At 43.4% G+C, this 24,788-nt stretch overlaps 2 protein-coding genes across 7 annotated transcripts in view; one reads left to right on the forward strand and one right to left on the reverse strand.

The window, feature by feature from the left end:
* LOC123762643 (uncharacterized) overlaps positions 1 to 24,788 on the forward strand; it is a 90,839-nt gene that overhangs the window by 58,347 nt on the left and 7,704 nt on the right. The window contains exons 1-2 of one of the 6 annotated variants that reach the window (XM_069332334.1): positions 11,971 to 12,036; positions 21,400 to 22,209. In XM_069332334.1, the coding sequence (XP_069188435.1) occupies positions 21,852 to 22,209 (358 nt within the window). In that variant the 5' untranslated portion in view covers positions 11,971 to 12,036; positions 21,400 to 21,851. Of the gene's footprint in view, positions 1 to 11,970; positions 12,114 to 12,655; positions 12,675 to 19,698; positions 19,871 to 21,399; positions 22,210 to 24,788 lie in introns of those variants that run through there. The other 5 variants (XM_069332330.1, XM_069332332.1, XM_069332335.1 and 2 more) reach the window with 5 other exon arrangements.
* Positions 9,846 to 11,036, reverse strand: LOC138369102 (uncharacterized). Its single transcript, XM_069332038.1, has one exon. It carries the CDS (start codon positions 11,034 to 11,036, stop codon positions 9,846 to 9,848), a length of 1,191 nt encoding a protein of 396 aa, XP_069188139.1.

Here is a 24,788-nt window from a genome sequence, read left to right on the forward strand (position 1 = left end):
TGGCTACCTAACCTAACCTTACCTATAAATATAGGTTAGGTTAGGTTAGGTAGGGTTGGTTAGGTTCGGTCATATATCTACGTTAATTTTAACTCCAATAAAAAAAAATTGACCTCATACATAGAGAAAAGGGTTGCTTTATCATTTCATAAGAAAAAAATCATAGTAAATATATTAATTCAGGAAAACTTGGCTTATTAGGCAAATCGGGCCTTGAATAGTAGGCTGAGAAGTGAGTTCTGGCTACTAGGTACGATATATATATATATATATATATATATATATATATATATATATATATATATATATATATATACACTGAAAGGTATACGTTTGCTTCTCGGTGTGTATACTCTTGAGAGTTCACTTTATATGCAGACCATGAGTCTCAATAACATGGCTGGAGATATGAGAACTAAACCACACTAGAAGATGAGGAGACGACGACGTTTCGGCCCGTACTGGACTATTATCAAGTAGAGTGTGATCTTTACTTTAGATCTATACTACGTACAGGACTGGAAGTATTCTTGCTCGTTGGTCAATAAGCAATTGTGGCGGCCTTGATCCCAACACCGCACCAGTTAGTGGTGTGGTTGACGAGTGTTAAATATACACAAATAAATATATTGAGATTAGGAAGCATCCGAAATGTACTCTAATCTAGTAACTCAAATCATATATATTTTATTTCAGGGTAAAAATATTTTAAATATTCAGAGTTGGACAAATTCGATGTCATTGTATGGGCAACCGGTCCTCCTAATAGAACGTCGCATTTTGACGTATTCTCTACCTAAAACCAAAAATTGTCGTACTAGAAAATGGTAGCGGCTCGCGAAATTGACATAATGTCCTGTTTTCTGTTTTGGGATCCTCTGGTAGGTTAGGATAGGGCACGATTTTAGTACGACAGTTTCTTGATGTTGGGAAACCTTAGGAGGACGGGTTGGGTGATGACATCACGTACTTCAAGAAGTTGTCCCGAGAGTTAAGTAATATATTCTCAAGTGTGACCCCAGGCTCACTTAAAGATCATGCTCAAAAAAAAATTATCATATAATTGGAAATCATAGTTTTTAAGGTGATTTGCCAGCTGCTCTGTTCTTTCTTTGAAATTATTTGATATTCAGATTCTTTTAATAGTTTGTGTTACATTCGTATTTCCAGAAAATACGAGCTGAGATTTTGAGCGGTCTGGTGGATATGTTACATTCTATCCAACATGCTGAATCAGAAGCGTTTATATATGTCTGTTAGAAACAGTGCTCTCTAGTTAACATTCAGAATTCATAAACAAAGAAAAGTCAGATGAACTCGTGACCATTTTGGGAACCTGACGCTGTTACAAAAGTTCTGATTAAAACACATCGATTTCCGAACATAGCTTAAGTCTGTTCGTTTTCAGTTACTAAACTTAAAAGATAATATAATAAACCTTGTTAATACATTCCCATGTATTAAAATAGGCTGTACAGTTTTAATAATATAGAACAAATATATCTGAAAAAATACATAAACAAATAAATAAATAGCCTAATCATACAAGCGTTGTCCATAATTTGATGTAATATAAACTAGTTATAACCCGGAGAGCGCCGGGACAAAACATCTATTTCCCGCCAAAAGAAAGGCGCCGCCGCGAGTCCCAGGAAATCCTAGACCCGCGCCATAATTATGTTCATTACCGCCAATAATTTGTTTACGGTCGTCCCATCATTTGTAAGTAACGTGATCATTGGCAGCGGTAACCTGACACCCGCAGAACAGACGAGGCCTCCGGCTCGCCGAGACCGACTTCAAACCGGAAAAATGACAAGAGAAACTATGGATAGGCTTTAGACCGCAGATAGGCTTGGACGACGAGTAGGCTGGGACTCATGACAGACCCATACGTAAACAAGGAGAGTATTGCCAACCAGTAGTGTACATCAGTGACCATTATATATTTCTTGTGTTTACGTGTGTAAACACAGAAGAGGATATAAGGGGGCAGGGTGCACGTGTCAGGGGGGAGGAAATGAAAGGGTGCAGGTGGGCGCTGCGCACACACCGCCATTGTGTCCTCCTGTTGACCAAGTGCAAATGGAGATTAACCATCCGGAGGTATATGAGCTACTCTTCTGGTCTGGCAACACTCGCCAGGCCACCACTCTTCTACTGTTTATACAGAATGTTCACTAATATAATATTCCTGGAATGCATTTTCTTATTTACCAGTTAATATTTTGTATCTCGTGTATCAGTTGCACTTTTTACCATATTACTGATAACGACATACCATTCAGCTGGACCTTCTGGGGATGTAAACAAGACGCTAGAGTACACAGCATAACGCGAAGACGTTGCTCACAATAAAGTGGGTTTAATAAACTAATTGCTACTCAATCTGAGAGTTAAACCTTCCCAGGAGCACCATACGGACAGAGCTTAAGTTTTATGTTAGTTCTTTTTCCAGCCATTGCTCCCAATTCACGATTGTTATCATTTATATAAAACCTATGGATAGAATTAATCTCGAGTACCTCCTAACTTATTTCATTTCCTCGACATTCTTCGCCTAAATAAATATTTGTTACATCCCTGACTGGTTTTCAGTATCTGTCATCTTTAACCTCTGCTGTTATATACACTGAACTTTGTATCATTAAATACTTCCCCAATGCCCGAAGGATCACATATGTTACCGTCATGTCTCCTCTTTCCCGTCTATCTTTTTGTAAGATCCAGTTCCCTTAGTCTTTCCTCGTACTCCTTTCAATCTTCTCAGTTTTGGAACCATCCTTGTGGTGTACAGGTGGAGGAATGCGCTCTCCAACACTGGTCTCACATTGGTTGTATACAGCAACCTGAATCCCTTTCTATCCATATTCTGGAAAATTGCTAGTTGCCAGGTTTACGCATGACGCTGTGATTCTGTTGACATAGCCTTCCGTAGACAGTTTTGGTGCAATATCTAATAGATCCTTTTCTTTTTCACAACGAGTTGCCTTTCCATCATTGTGAACCGGTCGTGCGGTCTCCACACTACCTCTCACTCTCATTGCCTTACATTTGCTTGGGTTAAAGATAAGCAGCCAGCTTTCGGACCAGCTCTCAGTTGAGGACTTGCTGTTGGCCTCTATAATCTTCATCTGTCGTAATTATTTTGAGCAGCTTTTCATCATCCGCGTGGCCCGGTTTCTGACCAGGCCTCCTGGTTGGTGGTCCGGTTGCTAGGGTTTTGGCCCCCATGAAACCCATTATATTGTCAACACGTAATCTATCTGTGACAACAACTCCATTAATAAATCAAGCATAATGGTATCCCCGGCTGGCTGACTGTTTGTATTATTATATTCCCAAGACCTGCTGTTATATTTTAAACATCTTTCTTCAGTTGTAGAACATTACTCACCGTTTGTGTTCATGGCATAGCTCTCTCTCTCTCTCTCTCTCTCTCTCTCTCTCTCTCTCTCTCTCTCTCTCTCTCTCTCTCTCTCTCTCTCTCTGTCTCTCTCTCTCTGTGTCTCTCTCTCTCTCTCTCTCTCTCTCTCTCTCTCTCTCTCTCTCTCTCTCTCTCTCTCTCTCTCTCTCTCTCTCTCTCTGTCTCTCTCTCTCTCTGTCTCTCTCTCTCTCTCTCTCTCTCTCTCTCTCTCTCTCTCTCTCTCTCTCTCTCTCTCTCTCTCTCTCTCTCTCTCTCTCTCTCTCTCTCTGTCTCTCTCTCTCTCTCTCTCTCTGTCTCTCTCTCTCTCTCTCTCTCTCTCTCTCTCTCTCTCTCTCTCTCTCTCTCTCTCTCTCTCTCTCTCTCTCTCTCTCTCTCTCTGTCTCTCTCTCTCTCTGTCTCTCTCTCTCTCTCTCTCTCTCTCTCTCTCTCTCTCTCTCTCTCTCTCTCTGTCTCTCTCTCTCTCTGTCTCTCTCTCTCTCTCTCTCTCTCTCTCTCTCTCTCTCTCTCTCTCTCTCTCTCTCTCTCTCTCTCTCTCTCTCTCTCTCTCTCTCTCTCTCTCTCTGTCTCTCTCTCTCTCTCTCTCTGTCTCTCTCTCTCTCTCTCTCTCTCTCTCTCTGTCTCTCTCTCTCTCTCTCTCTCTCTCTCTCTCTCTCTCTGTCTCTCTCTCTCTCTCTCTCTCTGTCTCTCTCTCTCTCTCTCTCTCTCTCTCTCTCTCTCTCTCTCTCTCTCTCTCTCTCTCTCTCTCTCTCTCCTTCGAGTCACAGGTGATCAGCCTCTCTTATCCTGGAACATCTCCTCTAATACCTTTCCAGACCCCCAGAGAGCAGGTTTTAGAACCGGTGGGAACAAGCACTCAGGATCTCTGGAAGGCCAGCCACGATGGTCGCCTCATGCTCTTAATGTTGACCAATGGTTAAGGAGAATATCTAAACATGGCAGGGAACATGTTTAAACATAATAGAGGGGAATTATTTGAACATGGTAGCAGGTAATGTTTAAACACGGTAGGGAGATATATAACATGATGGGGGGGGGGGGTGTATCGTGCAGATGATGAGTCACAATAACGGGGCTGAAGATGACCAAACCTTCCTTCACCTTCGTTGTTCCTTCATCTTTATTAGAAGATGAAGAAACAACGACGTTTCGGTCTATCCTTGACCTTTATCGAGGCGTGTATCGTTCGACTCGAGTATGGTCCAAGAAGGACCTTCAACAGCTTCACACTTCTTGATAACAGTCTAAGTCGAACCTCAACGTCGTCACTCCTCCATCTTCTGACGTGTGGGTTTGGTCATCACGGCATAACGTTGATACCTGGTTGATACCTGGTTGATACCTGGTTGATGGGGTTCTGGGAGTTCTTCTACTCCCCAAGCCCGGCCCAAGGCCAGGCTTGACTTGTGAGAGTTTGGTCCACCAGGCTAAGGAGGAAGGCATAACATGGTAGGGGTATGGTATACTTTGGTATGGGGGGAGGTATGACATATTAGGTAAGATAAGGTTAGGTAAGATAACGTCTAAAATGAGATGGTGTGTTGGAATTATTGGACCACAAATTGTACGCCAACTCGTACTAACGAGTATCGGTACGTGAGGAGGTCTGGTCGAGGACTGGGCCGCGGGGACGCTAGGCCCCGAAATCATCTCAAGGTAAGGTAATCGGCCTGGATGAGTTAATTAGTAATTTACAGTGTGTTGAAATTGAAATAAGTTTATTGAGGTAAAATACACACAAAAGGATGAGGTAGCTCGAGCTATTCTCACCCCGTTCAGTACATCGTGTTAATACATACATAGACACACATCACAAACAATAAACATATTACCAAACATTCTGAGAGATAAACATCTACATTTCCTAACAGTGTGTTGGTAACATAACTGGCAAACCCCTCACAGTGTTCAAGAGAGAACTGGATAAGCACCTCCAAAGGATACCTGATCAACCAGGCTGTGACTCATACGTCAGGCTGCGAGCAGCCGCGTCTAACAGCCTGGTTGATCAGTCCAGCAACCAGGAGGCCTGGTCGACGACCGGGCCGCGGGGACACTAAGCCCCGGAAGCACCTCAAGGTAGCCTCAAGGTAAGGCGGTACGCTCCTAGTTAGGTAAGAGCACTATGAATGAGACGCGATATACCACGTCGGAAGAGCAGGCGGGAGGGACCCGTTCTCTTATTGAAGACATTATATTTTTTTACGCAATCGTAAACGTAAAATTTGCGTTGGTTTAGGGAAGATAACGACATCTTCCGCAATAAGATAGCAGTACCGCAATATTGACGCTCTCAGACTAATGAGTAGCGGCTCCGGTTGGTTAGATGGGTTGGTTAATTTTTGGACGTTCGATTCCCGGTCAAGGCAGAAAGAAATGCAAGCAGTTTCTTTCACCAGATGATGCTGTTCACCTAACTGTAAACAGGTACCTGGGGAGTTAGATACCTGCTGGAGCTTCGTCCGGGGGGGGGGGGGGAGTGTGGGCAACCCGTCCTCTAAACAATTACGTCGCTTTTCGGTCGTATGCGCACCCAGGGATAAAAATCGACGTAATTCAAAACGAAATCGGCTCACGAAAGTGACGTACTGTACCGTTTTCTGTTTTGGGTCCTCTGGCTTAGTCTGTTAGGAGAGGAAACTTTCAATTAACGGTTTTCATGCCGTTTTGAAACCTCAGGAGAACTTCCTGCCCTCCTAACCTCCCAGCGGACCCTTAACTTGCTGTTTTAGAAAAAACAAAAATTCAAAATTTAATTGGAAAATAAATTTTTATTTTGAATAACGTCGATATTTGGCTGTAGCGCATACGAGCGAAAAGCTACGTGCAACCCATCCTCCGAATTGACAGTACGTCTTAATACTAAGTGTATTAAGTACATTTCCTGACTGTCATGCATAGTACATAACTGCACTTTGGGGCTGTGTACATTTACCTCCCCATTTTTGGAGGACGGGCTGAATTTGTGAGAGAACGCGTGTGTGTGTGTGTGTGTGTGTGTGTGTGTGTGTGTGTGTGTGTGTGTGTGTGTGTGTGTGTGTGTGTGTGTGTGTATTCACCTAGTTGTGTTTGCGGGGGTTGAGCTTTGCTCTTTCGGCCCGCCTCTCAACTGTCAATATTGCACTTCATTCTCATGTAAAATGAGGAATGAGGAAATTCACAACAGGAATTTCCTTAAGTACTTTCGTATATTAATACATCTTCAGAAGGAATGACTGAAGGAATGATTATATATATGTGTATATATATATATAATGTCGTACCTAGTAGCCAGAACGCACTCCTCAGCCTACTATGCAAGGCCCGATTTGCCTAATAAGCCAAGTTTTCCTGAATTAATATATTTTCTCAAATTTTGTTCTTATGAAATGATAAAGCTACCCATTTCATTATGTATGAGGTCAATTTTTTTTTATTGGAGTTAAAATTAACGTAGATATATGACCGAACCTAACCAACCCTACCTAACCTAACCTAACCTATCTTTATAGGTTAGGTTAGGTTAGGTAGCCGAAAAAGTTAGGTTAGGTTAGGTAGGTTAGGTAGTCGAAAAACAATTAATTCATGAAAACTTGGCTTATTAGGCAAATCAGGCCTTGCATAGTAGGCTGAGAAGTGCGTTCTGGCTACTAGGTACGACATATATATATATATATATATATATATATATATATATATATATATATATATATATATATATATATATATATATATATGCAGAATAACCACATATGAAAAATAGAAAATGCTTAACGCGTTTTCGGCTAATTCGCCTTCATCAGAGCAAAGTAGAATCAAAGTAGAAAGTGATGAAGGCGAATTAGCCGAAAACGCGTTAAGCATTTTCTATTTTTCATATGTGGTTATTCTGCATACTTGGATCAGTGTTTTTGTGATCATTGTTGCATATATATATATATATATATATATATATATATATATATATATATATATATATATATATATATATATATATATATATATATATATATATATATGAGGCAGACAGACAGTCTTGCCAGCGCAGAAAAGTTACAAAAGAAAGACTGGTCATGATGATCCTGTTAAGTCCTTAATTAATGTTGGTCCCACAGAGACCTGATCTTTGTCGCGCTGTGGCTCTTCTTCCTTGTTTAAGGTCGCCTCTCCACAAAACTCACCGGACTATAAGCCCTCACTACACTTTCTTCTTGTGTTGTGAGGATCAATAGACTGTCTCACGTACCACCCACGCCAAGCCCTTCAAGAAGGGAGGAATGTAAGGCTATGAGAGTGAGAGGTAGTGTGGAGACCCCGCCACACGTGAGGGGGGGGGGGGTAGAAATAGCCTAAGCTACTCTATCCCTTTGAGATGTATTTCTTTCTTGTCTCAATAAACATACTTGAACTTGAAGAACGGAACTTAAGACTCCATTACCTTACCTTGCCAGGATTCCGGGGCTTTGCGTCCCCCGCGGCCCGGTCCTCGACCTGGTCTCCTAGTTGATGGTTTGGTCAACTAGGTTGTTGGACGTGGCTGCTTGCAGCCTGATGTATGAGTCACAGTCTGGTTGATCAGGTATCCATCTTGAGGTTATCTTGAGATGATTTCGGGGCTTAGCGTCCCTGAGGCCCGGTCTCAACCAGGGCCTCCTTTCTGTTATACACCACCAGGAAGCAGCCCGTAGCAGCTGTCTAACTCCCAGGTACCTATTTACTGCTAGGTAACAGGGGCATCAGGGTGAAAGAAACTCTGCCCATTTGTTTCCGCCTCCACCGGAGATCGACCCCGGGCCCTCAGGACTGCGAATCTGAAGCGCTGTCCACTCAGGTGGCAGCCCCCCCCCCCCCACCTGACAGCCTGAATCCCTGGCCAAGATTCATGAGCCATTTAGGCTGGTGATGGTAATTCCGCGGTGTAAGGCAGTTATGGCACAAGTGAAGGAAACCTTGTTACCCATTAAGCCCGTCCTCGTCAAGAAAGCTTAGATGCTCGTTAATTCAGCCGCCAAACCCCTTGTTAATGATTGAAAAACGGTTTGCATACGACTGACAACTGATGTTCGAACGATTCTCGAACAGTACGTGCTTCGATGACGACCTCTGTTCGAATCGCAACTCTGTAAAGACTTCCACGTAACCTTAACACCTAATCTAACCGTCGCCTAAGTATACAAAGAACTAAAATATATATATATATATATATATATATATATATATATATATATATATATATATATATATATATATATATATATATATATAATAATAAATTTATCTTTAATGCACAATACGTAAACAATTTATGAATGCGTCTTGGGAGACAGCCGCCACTTTAACGAGCTTGGCCTGAGGACCGGTTCATTTATATCATTAAAATTCATATAGGTTTATTGAGGTATAAATACACACAAAGGGATGAGATAGCTCAAACTATTTCCCCGTTCAGTACAACGTGTTCATATATATATTTTGACACACATCACAAACGATAAACATATTAGCGAACATTGTGAGAGATAAACATATACATTTCTTCCTTTACACATGCAGTATGTTACCAGACATACACACCAACACTTGTATGACTTGGTACACACACAATTTGTAATAGACATTCAGACAATTCAACAAAAGTTACAGTCTTGGTGCAAAATTCTTATTTCTCTCCAGAATATCATCAACCCTTTCCGTTGTGACACATCCAGGCTATTTGTTCAAGAACAGTCCTTATCTCAGTGTTTCTATATATACATTAATCACCGGACAATCAAGAACATAATGGGTGAGGGTGTGAGACCTTAACATATCACATAGTTCACACTTGGTGTCATTATCAGTAACACCTGTTCCATATTCCCAGTAATGTTTGTACCAAAGCCTGAGCACTTATATGATGATCTGGTGCAACCCGTTCTCGCACTTTCTTACAGTCAATATTGACTTATTAAATACGTGCATATGTGACATACTAGTTTATTGTGAATATTTCAGTTTACCTTGAAAAGCTTCATAGAAAACACCGACATTACCTAACCTTCTTAGTATGTTAAGATAAGCATCTTATTGCTTCGTAATTAGAATTATTACTTAACCTATACCTATAATAGATTAAGTAATAATTGTAATTACGAAGCAATAAGATGCTTATCTTAACATACTAAGAAGGTTAGGTAAGGTCGGTGTTTTCTATGAAGCTTTTCAAGGTAAACGTATTTAATAAGTCAATATTGACTATACGAAAGTGCGAGAACGGGTTGTCTGATTACATGTAGATTTTATAAATTCTCTGATAGAGCCATGTTGTTTGGGCATTGTCAGGCGATTTGATTAGAGGCGTTGTTTTGCCTGTATAACGAGGTCGTTGGGTTGACAGTCCCCCAAGTGGGCGTGTGAAGGTATAGTACCACGTTACTTTTACTTCAAGGAGTGTCCCTTGGTCTCAGGAGAGTTCTCCATGAGCAAGTTGACCGTCTTGTTCTTGTAGTAGTCTGTACATCACCAACTGTAGTCTGTACGTCACCAACTGTAGTCTGTACGTCACCAACTGTAGTCTGTACGTCACCAACTGTAGTCTGTACGTCACCAACTGTAGTCTGTACGTCACCAACTGTAGTCTGTACGTCACCAGCTGTAGTCTGTACGTCACCAACTGTAGTCTGTACGTCACCAACTGTAGTCTGTACGTCACCAACTGTAGTCTGTACGTCACCAACTGTAGTCTGTACGTCACCAACTGTAGTCTGTACGTCACCAGCTGTAGTCTGTACGTCACCAACTGTAGTCTGTACGTCACCAACTGTAGTCTGTACGTCACCAACTGTAATCTGTACGTCACCAACTGTAGTCTGTACGTCACTAACTGTAGTCTGTACGTCACCAACTGTAGTCTGTACGTCACCAGCTGTAGTCTGTACGTCACCAACTGTAGTCTGTACGTCACCAACTGTAGTCTGTACGTCACCAACTGTAGTCTGTACGTCACCAACTGTAGTCTGTACGTCACCAACTGTAGTCTGTACGTCACCAGCTGTAGTCTGTACGTCACCAGCTGTAGTCTGTACGTCACCAGCTGTAGTCTGTACGTCACCAACTGTAGTCTGTTCGTCACCAACTGTAGTCTGTACGTCACCAACTGTAGTCTGTACGTCACCAGCTGTAGTCTGTACGTCACCAACTGTAGTCTGTACGTCACCAACTGTAGTCTGTACGTCACCAACTGTAGTCTGTACGTCACCAACTGTAGTCTGTTCGTCACCAACTGTAGTCTGTACGTCACCAACTGTAGTCTGTACGTCACCAGCTGTAGTCTGTACGTCACCAACTGTAGTCTGTACGTCACCAACTGTAGTCTGTACGTCACCAACTGTAGTCTGTACGTCACCAACTGTAGTCTGTACGTCACCAGCTGTAGTCTGTACGTCACCAGCTGTAGTCTGTACGTCACCAGCTGTAGTCTGTACATCACCAGCTGTAGTCTGTACGTCACCAGCTGTAGTCTGTACGTCACCAGCTGTAGTCTGTACGTCACCAGCTGTAGTCTGTACGTCACCAGCTGTAGTCTGTACGTCACCAGCTGTAGTCTGTACGTCACCAGCTGTAGTCTGTACGTCACCAGCTGTAGTCTGTACATCTCTGACACACAGACATAACCCAGAGACCGACACAGCTGACAAAACTGTGTCACATCCCAGTAATACAGCCATCAGGCTTCTGATTCATAAGATGGTGGCTTTAATCTGGCCATATCTCGGCATTCAGATCAAGCAGGCTGTGCATGGAGGCACACGGCCCGGATTAATGGCTACGTCCATGTCTCACGGTCCTCTACCATTCATAATATATGTATGTTTGACTCCCATCATCTGACACGCTCCCGGTGGTCCTGGAAGGCATTCTTGTCGCTGGGAACTCTTAAGAGTTTCTCCTCGCAGCTTGTGTGTGTGTCACGCACCAGATGGCTCCTCCCAGATGTTAACGAGACATAGCCACGTGTTCCAGCTGGTTCATACACAACTACGCTAATCTCACGATAAACTACGATTAGTTTGGGTCTTGGATTCGAGCCCTTTCAACCTCTTGAGGGTTATCAAGGCCGTCCCAATAGTTTACAGACCAATCGGTAAGAATACTTTAGTCCTGAACGTGGTCCACGACTAAGGTAAACTGTGTGTGTGTGTGTGTGTGTGTGTGTGTGTGTGTGTGTGTGTGTGTGTGTGTGTGTGTGTGTGTGTGTGTGTGTGTGTGTGTGTGTGTGTGTGTGTGCGCGCGTGCGTGCGTTCGTGCGTGCGTGCGTGCGTGCGTGGGCGAGCGCCTTAAGACGCGAAACTCGCCTCTCGGTATACATATAAATCTCTTGATGTCCACGATTAATAATAAATCGTCGAATATACCACTGAGTTACAGCACGCTGGGAAAGACAAGCAGACAATTCCTCAGTAGATATTCGAGGCTCTAATGTTATATAGCAAATATTGATGTAAATTTCTGTACTCCAAACCACCAGTTACCAGAGTAATGTATATATTGTTATGGTGTGAACTGGGGCCGCCTTTCATCGCCGGCAACCACCACCAGAGGTCAGGAGTGAGAGGGAGAGACATACCTGGCAACTCCTGCACGCGTTCATTAGGGTCAGTTACCTGTAGCCAGCGGTGGGGAGGCTCCGTCTACCTCCTCCTCCTCCTCCTCCTCCACAGCTGTGTACTGTGTGCGCTCAAGTTATCTACTGTTTCCTGTGCAATGTTGGGGGCAAACAGTACTGTTTCGTGTGCAATGGTGGGGGCAAACAGTACTGTTTCGTGTGCAATGGTGGGGGCAAACAGTACTGTTTCGTGTGCAATGGTGGGGGCAAACAGTACTGTTTCGTGTGCAATGGTGGGGGCAAACAGTACTGTTTCGTGTGCAATGGTGGGGGCAAACAGTACTGTTTCGTGTACAATGGTGGGGGCAAACAGTACTGTTTCGTGTGCAATGGTGGGGGCAAACAGTACTGTTTCGTGTGCAATGGTGGGGGCAAACAGTACTGTTTCGTGTGCAATGGCGGGGGCAAACAGTACTGTTTCGTGTGCAATGGCGGGGGCAAACAGTACTGTTTCGTGAGCAACGGCGGGGGCAAACAGTACTGTTTCGTGAGCAATGGCGGGGGCAAACAGTACTGTTTCGTGAGCAACGGCGGGGGCAAACAGTACTGTTTCGTGTGCAATAGTGGAGCAAACAGTACTGTTTCGTAAGTATTCGTGGGACAAATAGTACTGTTTCCTGTGCAATGGTGAGACAAACAGTACTGTTTCCTGTACAATAGCAGGATAGGAAGTTGTGTATGAACAAGTGTGTGGTGAACGCCGCGGTTAATTAAAATTAAAATGCATATTTATCTTTTTATGTTTTAAACTCTTTTAATGATTTTTTGTTTACATACACACACACACAGTAAGGCCTCGCAGCTGAGTGGACAGCACTCGGGGGTCGTAATCCTAAGGGCCCGAATTCGATTCCCGGCAGAGTCGAAAACAAATGGGCCGAGTTTTTCACCCTGATGCGCCTGTTCACCTAGCAGTAAATAGTTTTAGAAATATAGGTATTAGATATGATAGAGGAAAAATAGATTGGTTAGCAAGAGCGAGTAGCCCGATTCTGCTGACACAAATAGTAAATACAAATATTAATCACACACACACACACACACACACACGCCAGGGTTCGATTCCGACGAGGCAGAAACAATTGGGCCGTGTCTCTTCCACCTGATGCACATGTTCACCTAGCGGTAAATAGGTACCTGGGAGTTAGACAACTGCTACTGGCTGCTTGCTGGGGAGGGGAGGGGGAGGTGAAATGCATGTATGTAGTGAATATGACCGAATGAAAAATAGGTCAGCATCAGTACATTAGACAACCAACGGTTAGAAACACAAGATCCAAGAGCTACAGCTCGATCCTGTAGACATAAATAGTAAGTACAAATAATACACAAACATGTCAACACGTGACTGACAATATTCACCCGAGATCACAACTACCCCCCCCCCTCTCCCCTCCCCCATTTTCTTTTACAACATCCGGGTTCTTTATATTCGAAACATCAACAGAATTAATTATGCGGATAAATGTGTGCGCGCGTGTGTATTTACTATTTGTGTCTGCAGAATCGAGCTATTAGCTCTTGGACCCCGCCTTTCTAACCAATCTATTTTTCCTGTATTATATATCTACTACATATATTTATCGTATACACACATCCCCATGAAGCAGCCTGTAGGAGCTGTCTAACTCCCAGGTACCTATTTACTGCTAGGTGAACAGGCGCATCAGGGTGAAAGAAACTCTGCCCATTTTGTTTCTGCCTCTGCATGCTGGGATCGAACCCAGGCCCCTTAGGACTACTACCCCAGAACGCTGTCGCCGTGAACACCCCAGAAGGGGGGGGGGGGGAGGTAGAAATAGCCTAAGCTACTCTATCCCTTTGAGATGTATTTCTTTCTTGTCTCAATAAACATACTTGAACTGTCCACTCAGCCAGAGGTGGGTGTGTGTATTCACCTAGATGTATTCACCTAGTTATGCTTGCGGGGATTGAGCTCTGCTCTTTCGGCCCGTCTCTCAACTGTCAATCAACTGTTTCTACTACTATTACTATTTTTCCCCCCACACCGCGCGCGCGCGCGCACACACACACACACACACACACACACACACACACACACACACACACACACACACCAGGAAGCAGCCCGTGACAGCTGACTAACTCCCAGGTACCTATTTACTGCTAGGTAACAGGGGCATAGGGTGAAAGAAATTCTGGCCATCGTTTCTCGCCGGCGCCCGGGATCGAACCTGGGACCACAGGATCAGGTGTCCAGCGTGCTGTCCGCTCGGCGACCGCCTCCGTGTAATTACCTAAGTGTAATTACCTAAGTGTAGTTACAGGATGAGAGCTACGCTCGTGGTGTCCCGTCTTCCCAGCACTCTTTGTCATATAACGCTTTGAAACTACTGACGGTCTTGGCCTCCACCAGCTTCTCCCCTAACTTGTTCCAACCGTCTACCACTCTGTTTGCGAAAGTTAATTTTCTTATATTTCTTCGGCATCTGTGTTTAGCTAGTTTATATCTATGGCCTCTTGTTCTTAAAGTTCCAGATCTCGGGAAATCTTCCCTATCGATTTTATCAATTCCTGTTACTATTGTGTATGTAGTGATCATATCACCTTTTTCTTCTGTCTTCTAGTTTTGGCATATTTAATGCCTCTAACCTCTCCTCATAGCTCTTGCCCTTCAGTTCTGGGAGCCACTTAGTAGCATGTCTTTGTACCTTTTCCAGTTTGTTGATGTGCTTCTTAAGATATGGGCACCACACAACTGCTGCATATTCTAGCTTTGGCCTAACAAAAGTCGTGAACAATTTCTTTAGTATATCGCCATCCATGTATTTAAAAGCAATTCTGAAGTTAGAAAGTGTGGCATAGGCTCCTCGCACAATATTCTTTATGTGGTCCTCAGGTGATAGTTTTCTATCTTAGAACCACCCCTAGATCTCTTTCTTTATCAGAATTCTTTAAAGATTTCTCACATAATATATAGGTTGTGTGGGGTCTATGTTCTCCTATTCCACATTCCATAACATGGCATTTATTAACATTAAATTCCATTTGCCTGTGTGTGTGTGTGCTTAAGGAAGTTTTTACTGGTAGAAAAATAAAACTGTCATAATTGTGTATAATTAGGTCGGTATTATTTTGAGTTTAGATATTCTTCTGCATCTCTCCCGGCTGTCCCCCGCGGTTAGTGCGGCTTGTCATTGACTTCGTCTTCTTTTCCTCCTCTCTCTCTCTCTCTCTCTCTCTCTCTCTCTCTCTCTCTCCATTCGTGTTTCAGCACCGCTCCTGTACCAGGTAAGTTACGGGCTCACCATAGCCCGTGCTACTTGGAACTTGTTCCGAGTAGCTGAATCTATAACAACAAATCTGTCTCTCTGTCTGTTTCTCTGTCTCTGTCTCTCCTTTCACATATTTCTAATTTTTTCCTCATGGTTATTTTCTTCCTTTGCCTGCCCCTTTTCATTATATTTCAGCATTCTTCATTTTTTCCTCCCATCTCCTTTCATTCTCTTCCATCTCTACTGCCCCCATTCGCTATTACCACCCAACACCGTTACTAACCCTTCCCATTCACAACCACCTTAACAAGCACCTAGTCCGCTTCTACCACAACCCTCTCCTTCCTCACTATGGCTTCCTCCCTATCCACCACCACATCCAACTCCTCCCTATGCACCACCAAAGGCAAAATAGACTTGAGGAGATACGTCGCACCAGATGAACTTGATAACAGTTCCAACATAATGCCACCAAAATACAACAGTATAAAGAAGACTCAAAAGGCTATATAAAAAAACAGCCACAATCGACTTGAGAATGGTCCAGGACGGACCGAAACGTGGTCGTCCCTTCACCTTCTAGTGTGTGGTCTGGTCAACATACTTCAGCCACGATATTGTGACTCCTCGTCTGCATATAAAAAACATTTGATATTGTACCGTACAAAAGGCTGTGTAGGGAGAGAGAATCTGGGTGAACGAAGACAACAAGAATTGGGTAAGGGAATATCTAACAGACAAACGACAGAGCTTCATGCTCAGGTGCCGGTAAAGGGGGGGGGGGGGCTCCTAAGGCTAGGTCCTGGGACCATTACTATCGCTAATTTATGTGGATAACCTACTCAGCGGCGTTGTTTTTAGATTCAGCGACTCTGGCGTGAAACCCCGGCTATGATAATCTACTCAAGGAAGTGAGCTCATACATGGTAATGTTTGCGGATGACACAACACTAATGAGGAGTTTGACAACTGAGGAGAACTGCGGAAGGTTACATGACACTCTTGACACCCTCCAGGAGCGGCCAAACAAATCCCTGGTAGAGTTCAACCACAGTTCAGCCACAACCTCTTCCCTATGAATAAGTAACTATAATTATCTAAATCTTCCCTATGAATAAGTATATCTAAAAATGGCAAGCATTTATCATTTACAGTCGCGATAGTAAATTTTATAGAGATGACTTAATCATAAACCTTTAAAGGGCGATTGCCCTTTAAGCCTTCAACACCGCCAGGCGCAATAAATAAATAAAATTAAAAAAATCGTTGTGTAGAGTTCAACCACAACAAGTGCAAGGCAATGAGGATGTCCTTCGCAGCGTGGAGAGCATTGGGCGTCTCTGGTGTGGCCGGGTGGGGGGGGGGGGTTGCATCACGGGAGCCCCAATTTCGCCCTCTAATAAGCTCTGCATTCTTTATGCTTGCTAGGTATATGGCTCTGCAGCTTTGGCCTGTCGCTGCCTGGTCCAATCCAAAACGGTGTCCTTTGATTCGTGCTGGGGGCTCTACCTCCATGCTGAATCGCAGGCTTGCGCCTGAAATTTGAGTCTTCTCCTCATGTGTCGCTGGCTCCAGAGGCTCTCCCACCTCCCTGCTTTCCATCCATTTGCCCGCCTACGGTACGAGGCCCGCTGGTGGGACGAACTAGACCCCGCCAGCTGCCTTTCAAAACCAGAGCCCCGGGAGAGTGTTCTCAGGGTTCCGTTCCTGTTCTGGACCCTGGCCGGGTCTTGCCGTGTCTCCAGTCCCTCCCTGGGAGGAGGTCCTCATCTGTGTGAATGTGGAATTCGTCCACCCATACCGCAGGAAGACAAATTTAGTGGGTTTGGTACCTTCGATTTGTGCAGATCCGCAAACCTGTGTTCTGGTATTTTGAAGTATATCCGGATGGGTTCCATCATTCACCGCCATCACTCTCTCATCATTCACCGCCATCACTCTCTCATCATTCACCTCATTATAATGCACTGTTTCCTCTCCTTTTGTCTCGCAAGAGAAACCCTCCCCCCCCCCCACTGTCACCTCTTTCGCTCTGTACCGTTGTTTCTACATTTTCCGCCTCCTTTCCCCCCTCCCTCTGTCTGAGCTGGGAGGGGGGTCCCCGCTCTCTGCGTCCTCCTTCCCCACGCCCCCCCCTCTCTCTCTCTCTCTCTCTCTCTGTCTCTGTCTCTGTCTCTGTCTCTGTCTCTCTGTCTCTCTGTCTCTCTCTCTCTCTCTCTCTCTGTCTCTCTCTCTCTGTCTCTCTCTCTCTGTCTCTCTCTCTCTGTCTCTCTCTCTCTGTCTCTCTCTCTCTGTCTCTCTCTCTCTGTCTCTCTCTCTCTCTGTCTCTCTCTCTCTGTCTCTCTCTCTCTGTCTCTCTCTCTCTGTCTCTCTCTCTCTGTCTCTCTCTCTCTGTCTCTCTCTCTCTGTCTCTCTCTCTCTGTCTCTCTCTCTCTGTCTCTCTCTCTCTGTCTCTCTCTCTCTGTCTCTCTCTCTCTCTGGCCATTTGCCAACCTTCTTTAGACATTCCTAACAATGAACACATAGCACTACGCTGCAGGTAATGGTGATGCAGGTAAAAACATTACAAACAAAGTTTGGCAAGAATAAAGGAGTAAAAACTGAAATAATGAGCAGCAAAGAGCAGAGACACTGTAAAAGTGATGCTAATTCTGATGCAAATGTGCTGGCCAGTAACACCCCATAGAGAAGAGCGTCGGGTGAAGCTGGTACTAGAAGGAATTAAATATGCTGATAAATGTTGTCAATTCCAAAGCAGTCTTATGACTGAAAGAATTCGTGAAATAATGTACCGTCTGTGGTTCATGGCAAACTGCCGTGATGTTTTGTACCAGAAAGATTAGACGCAGAGAACAACACTTTTGCTCAGTTTCGACTTAACAAGTGTCAAGGGTGGAACGAAACGCCGTCACTTACGTTTATTTTCATGCGTTATTTTCTTGGGTTATTTTCTGATACGCTTGGGTTATTTTCTGATCGGAATCTTTAGCCGCGAAATCGGTGAATAAATATTAGAAATATGGTAAATAGGATACTAAGATACGCAATAAGAAGTGTTATTATTAAGATAGCTAATGATATTCAGCGTTACCTTGCCTTGTTAGGGCCCAATTTAGAGCATGCAGTCTCCGTTTCCCGTCTCGGTGTTATGGAATGGACATTAAACTCTTGACAGCGTACACAGAACCATGAAAAAGTTCATCACCTGCACTAATGACCTCATCATAATGAGATTACAAACATTAATTTATACCCCTCCTTGGAAAGTGACATGATTGAAAACTGGTTCCCCATTGTTGGGAAGAGAAAGTCAGGCTTATTGATGTACTCGTGTATGAGGACAACCACTGATGCTGCTCAGGGTGTACACCACAACAGTTGCCCAACTTCCTGGTAGCGGGAACCAATTTTCTGTTAGGTAAACAGAGGCATCAGGTCTAAGGAAATGAACCCAAACGTCTCGTCCTGCCCGGGAATCGAACTCGGGACTATTCGGGTGTGAGTCGATTGCGCTGACTACTGAACTGCAAATGGATGAAAAGAAATAGCAAGGAGGATATTAATACAACATGAAAAACACAAATTTAAATTATTTAGATTGAGAATAAACTTATACAAGTATCGATTTGTAAATACGGTTGTTGATTTATGGAACACATAGCCAGGAAACCTAAGATGTCGGGCCGCTGAATTATGTCAAGCGTAGATTATACAAATGCGAGTGTTGGTTGGATATAGGAGCTGCTTGGCCTGGACCAATAGGATTTCTACAGTTTCATATATTCTTATGTACGTACCGTTGTCGTTCTTCAGCGATCGTTTCGTATTTTACAGGGCAGAGATCACTCCCAGATGGTCCAAGTGTGCGTTCGTGCATACATTCGTACGGTGAATTACAAACCACAATAGCGTGGGAATAACAGTCCATCTACTTGGCGTATCTGGGAGACAAATTCACACTCACCAGCACCACAAATAAAATGTATTAATAATTGTACACACACATTATATATCTCACACAGAAAAGACAATTACAGGATTAAGATCGAAGTGGAAAAAAGAGAAACAGTTATTCTGTAGGTGTAACTAATTAACTATTGTCGCCAAACTCTGCCTCAGAATTATACAGAGCGTAAGAGTCGTGGCCTGAAAATAGGTGAGGCCTGTGTGACCTGGTTGACTCCTGGGGCCTGTTATACGCCGGTGAAGGAGAGGCGTATACCGTGTCTCTTCCGTGTACTGTATATAGTTGCGTGACTAAGTGGCACAGTCACGAGAGGAGCGTGTGGTCGGAGGCATCACAGACACTTTATTATTGCATTTATTATCTATAATATTTAACTTCACATATCTGTATAGAATCTGTAACACTTCAAATGTGGCTGCGCTTCCTTTACTCCATCTTCGTGTTCCAGCTCGTGGCCTAGCCTCACATTCCTTCAATGTGCTGTGAAGATGTACTGGCTAAGCTCTGTCTCCCGATAACTTCCTTTATCATCACAGTCAGCGAATGTGGAATTTCTCGAGGCTTGGGAGAGGTAGCCAACAGAGCATCACACGCCTTAAAGCTACTGGACACCTGACATGGTAAACATTGGTGCTGTAAAGTCCATTTTTACTTTTAACGACAAGATGCCAGTTTCACCGTCGGCGCGTCGCTGTGAATCGCTCCATTCTAGATATTTTTTGTTGTACTTGGCTGTGGGGCTTTGGGGAGGTGTACAGTACGGGGAATTATTTTTTATCTGATGTTCTTGCCTTATAAATCGCTCGGAGCTGTGCGTGTGGTTAACGGCGATGTATAGCTGAATACAGAGTACCGTTTTATGGTAAATACAAGTTTAATTACGTTTGAGACAGTAAAATACATCTCAAAGGGATAGAGCAGCGTAGGCTATTTCTACCCCCCCCCCCCTACTTCAAGTCCCTCAAGGGGCACACAAATCCAGCGCGTACAAATTCACAAATTCACAAATCACAGTACAAGAATCCCATTAACATTGCAGGTTAATATAGTAAACACAGCATATAAGTGTTACACTCTTGGGGCAAAGTGCTTGTAGCTCCTAAGTATACTGTCTATCATACCATTATCACACATCCAAACAATTTGATGTGGTACACTACTTATTTCCTTATTTCTTTAGTTATCAATAAGTTGACATGCTAATACATAATGTTCTAAGGTGTGGGCGTGCGGCATACTACATAATTTACACTCCATCTTTTTCATTGACATCAACACAGTATTGCCAGATATATTTGTATCCTAATCTTAATCTCATGTAAATTGAATCCTTCCAAGTAGACTTTCCTCTACCAGAACGAAGGACGAATTGTTATTTATTATTGCATAATGCTCAAGTGTGTTACTGCTGTCCACCATGGTAAATATAATTAACAATAATTACAATAACTATACAATGAGTACAAAGTACCGTTATAGTGACTGCAAACCACCGATATACAGTGACTACAAAATTATATTATATAGAAGACTATAAATTTCCGTTATATAACGACAAGAAATTACCGTTACATATAGTGACTAACATATGTGAGGCGCCATGGCTAGTGTTCAATAATCCTGTTTACTAGTGGATAAGCGAAGTCATTGTGGTAACAAGAGAACGTTGCGCGAAAATATTAACGAACAGCCGTTCAATGGCTTGGGGCTGTTGTTTCCTGGTTTGGTGCCGCCTTTTGATAATTACTTACTTACTTGGGGCTGTTATGGCCATCGGTGAGGGTGGCCAGTAGCTGGATGGGTGACCTGTGGGCGTAGCCTCGCGCAGGGGAAAGACCGCGATAAGCCACGAGTTTCCTATAAATCTTAATCAGCGAGTTTAAAACGCATTTCTGCAAGTAATGGTTACGGAATCAAACACGCAGTCTTCTGAATTGTAAAAATATTGATGGCCAAATAACTGTGTACAGTACCACCTTAGGAACATGTTTATTTATGCATGTTTTCGTTTTCGAGTCAACTTGGGTTTTGAGGCTATATTTGGTATGTAGTTATCCTCAGGTTAGTGCCAGCTTTTGATAGTACTGTATTTCTTGGTTTAATTATATTATCGGCTTTAATTTATCGCTAACATTCTTGTATCTTACAGAACGATAGCTGGGTAAGTGGAGCGGTGGGCACGTGTTTGGTATATATTACAACCAGGGTGGCCCCACAGACGAGTTCACTCTTATAACAACGTCTGGTCTACTTCAGTTTTAAAATATTTTGACGAGGCTGTGAGGATTAACCAACTGAGGTAGAGATGAAATACAGTGTGGCACAAACCCTCCACTCAGATCTCCCCCCGATCAGCTGAATAAAATTGGTTGGTATTATCAAATAGTATATAGCTGTTATTGTTATAGATTATGCAAAATAATCTCGCACAAATAGGAAATGGAAACTTAGCTCAGTGAGTTGTGACAATCCGAAGTTCACTACGTGAGAGGTGAGAAGTGTGGTAGTCAGCGATGCGAGGCTCTCGCCCGTGGTGATCTCCCTCTCAAGTCTTGGGCCTTGCAGTGTGCTGGCAGACAGCATGCGCACCGGGCGACCAACATGCTGGCGGCGCTGCGGAAACGTAAAGGTCCTTTGTTCTACCTCGTGTGCTCCGTTGCTGTGCTGGCCTTCTGCTTCGTCACCTCCGCCAGCAGGAGCAGCCGGTCGCATACCAGAGACGCTTATCCTTGGCAAATGATCAACTACGACGAATATGACTGCGGCTGTCCAAGGTCCGGGCCACCTGTCTCAGGGTCCAGCGAGCAGTCACTCTGCAGCGACTGGTCCACCAGCAGAGGAGCGGGACAGAAGGTCGTGTCGTATACCATCTACGGCGATATGAACCACAAGGGCGTCTACAGACAGTATTACTCTGCAATCGAAGACAGAATTAAAGACGTCGACAAGCACTATACAGGTACCTTTTTTTTTACATTTATCTGGAAGTTAGATTCTTCAATAGCTCTCATTAATTAAATTAGTTGAATAGTATAAGAAATAAAATTAGTACAGAGTTCGCTTTATCAAAATTTTAATTCTGCTACAAATTTGTGGTAAACATTATAATGGAGTTCTTGAGTTTTTGCAATGTACATATATTGGATGATGGGACGTTATATTAAATGCTTATATTATCCACGTGGCATAAATGAACGTTATGTTAATATGATTTTTTCTTTCATAATTTGAACAAGTTAAATAAAACTAACATTTTGCTAATTTAGAAGGTAAAATTACAAAGTATTGTAGTAAATTTGATATTAACATGTACCAAATATCGTTTAAATAGGTAATTATCAGGGAGATAGTATTAAGCTATTACGACTATATAGCACGTGGAAGGGATATGAAGATAAGGATTTAGGATAGGACGGAGAAAAGGAACAGTACCCAGTCACTTGGACGGTCGGGAATAGTGTGAAGTAGGTCATCACATTTACATGTTCGTGTAGTGTGACGAGGATAACAGTACAGTACTACACAGGTCATGAGGCACAGATACAGTACAATGTGGGTGCGAATGTAGCCTAGTAAAAAAAAAAATTAGTCAAGTATAATTGTCCATGAAAATGCTAATACAATTGCAATTACTGTACTGTACTAATTTGAATGTTGGTTTAGCTCGATATAATGCGCTTGTAGAGCCCCGCGGGCAGATATGAATTTAAAATTTAGCTTGCCTATAGAAGTATCCGTCTACTGTGGTAGCCATATATCCGCGCCATCTGTCTACAGGCAGTGTACTATATAAATGCAGACAAAATAATGGAAAGATATAAAATGTCGGCTGCATATAGTTAAATTTTCACGAGATTTTTGTATTACTGTTCATTGTAGCCTCGTGCTCATATTTAGCCTTGCAAGCGACGTAGACACTTAGGAGGTGTACGTCTCCGGTTCCCACTGTATATACACAGAATTTTATTCTGTACTATTGGACTAGAGCATACTTGCGATCATACATGGTTGATCAATAAAATATTGTGCTGGTCTTAATAAACCTCCTGCGACTGATAGGGCCTAATAATTAACAGCCATAGAGGCAATTTTTAGTAGCGTCACTCATCGTGTATGGGACCATACTGCTATAGATACAGTTTTGAGCAGCGTCACTCATCATGTGAGTCAACATATCTTGATAAGAACAGTATTGGGAATCGTCACTCAATCTGTGAATTAACATGCCGCAATAGGGACAGTATTGGTACGGCCACTCATCCTGTGAGCAAACACACCGCCATAGGAACATTATTGGGAAGCTTCACATCATGTGAATGAACATGCCGGCATAGGAACAGTATTGGTCAGCGTCGCTCATCCTGTGATATAGGTTCTGCCTCTAGGTTAGTTTGGTGATGGCTTAATTACGGCCTATCTGCCGTGATTAAGGCTTATCAGCTGCGAGAGGGTTTTTGCCACAATAACAGCTTAATTACTGATCAACCAGCAAGTATACTTTAGTCCTGAACATACCCCAAGACAAAAGTAGTTGTTGTTTTCAGATTCAGCTACTCGGAACAAAAAAGTTCCAAGTAGCACGGGCTATGGTGAGCCTGTAGTGGATTTACCTGGCACAGGAGCGGAGCTGTGTGGACAAAAGTAAGCTCTTAGTACTTATATACCGAGAGTAGGTGTCTGGACGCAGTGGTAGCACATTGCCACGCACCTCGCGATTTCGTATTGGATCATGCCCTGAAAAGGGAGGATTAACAGGGCACCAATCCATAATTGTTTGCAGACATAATTGTATGGTCATGTGTCCACCAATGGAAAACAAAAGCTGAGCCACGGGCAGAGCTGTGGACCACTCTCAACAAACTCCAGACACAGCTAGGGACCCCATGACAAGACCCGAACACAGCTAGGGACCCCTTGACAAAACCGGACACAGCTAGGGACCATTTGGCAGCTTCCGGACACAGTTTGGCCCACTTTGCAAAGCCCCGGACACGGACCCCCTTGACACAGCCCATCCTCATAAACAAAGACCACAGTCCATTCCATGCACCCGCCAAACCCCGTTTGTGAACGAAAAAGGGTTTACACACGACTCACACTGATGACGTTCGAACACTTCTGGAACAAGTGCTTCACTGACAACTTCTCTTCGGACCACAACGCTGTAGATGTTTCACCCACGTACTATACATACAAATAATCGCCAACAGAACCTAAACACCTAACCTAACCAATGCCTAAATATTCACAATATGCTAATATATAACTTTTTTATATTTGAGAAAATTCGTATTTTGAATGAACAGCATTTTAAAATTTATGAATGTGTCTTTGGGGTCGACAGCTAGATGGAATGGACTTGGTGTAAGATCAGGTTGCTTGACAAACTTGCACACATATCCTGTCGTTTAAGAAGTTTACTGGTAAAGCATTATCGGGAACAGGAAGCCTGTTAGGTTTATCGAGGTCTCACATATCCTGCAATAACACTTATGGGTCGAGCGCACCTTTGACAGGATCATCCTATTCTCGTTTTAT

Source organism: Procambarus clarkii, chromosome 27 (assembly GCF_040958095.1).
Source record: "Procambarus clarkii isolate CNS0578487 chromosome 27, FALCON_Pclarkii_2.0, whole genome shotgun sequence".
Lineage (NCBI taxonomy): Eukaryota > Metazoa > Arthropoda > Malacostraca > Decapoda > Cambaridae > Procambarus > Procambarus clarkii.

Bases quoted from the DNA above. Each gene is read 5' to 3' on its own strand.
- LOC138369102 (XM_069332038.1), bottom strand. From the start codon at position 11,036: ATGTACAGACTACAGCTGGTGACGTACAGACTACAGCTGGTGACGTAC.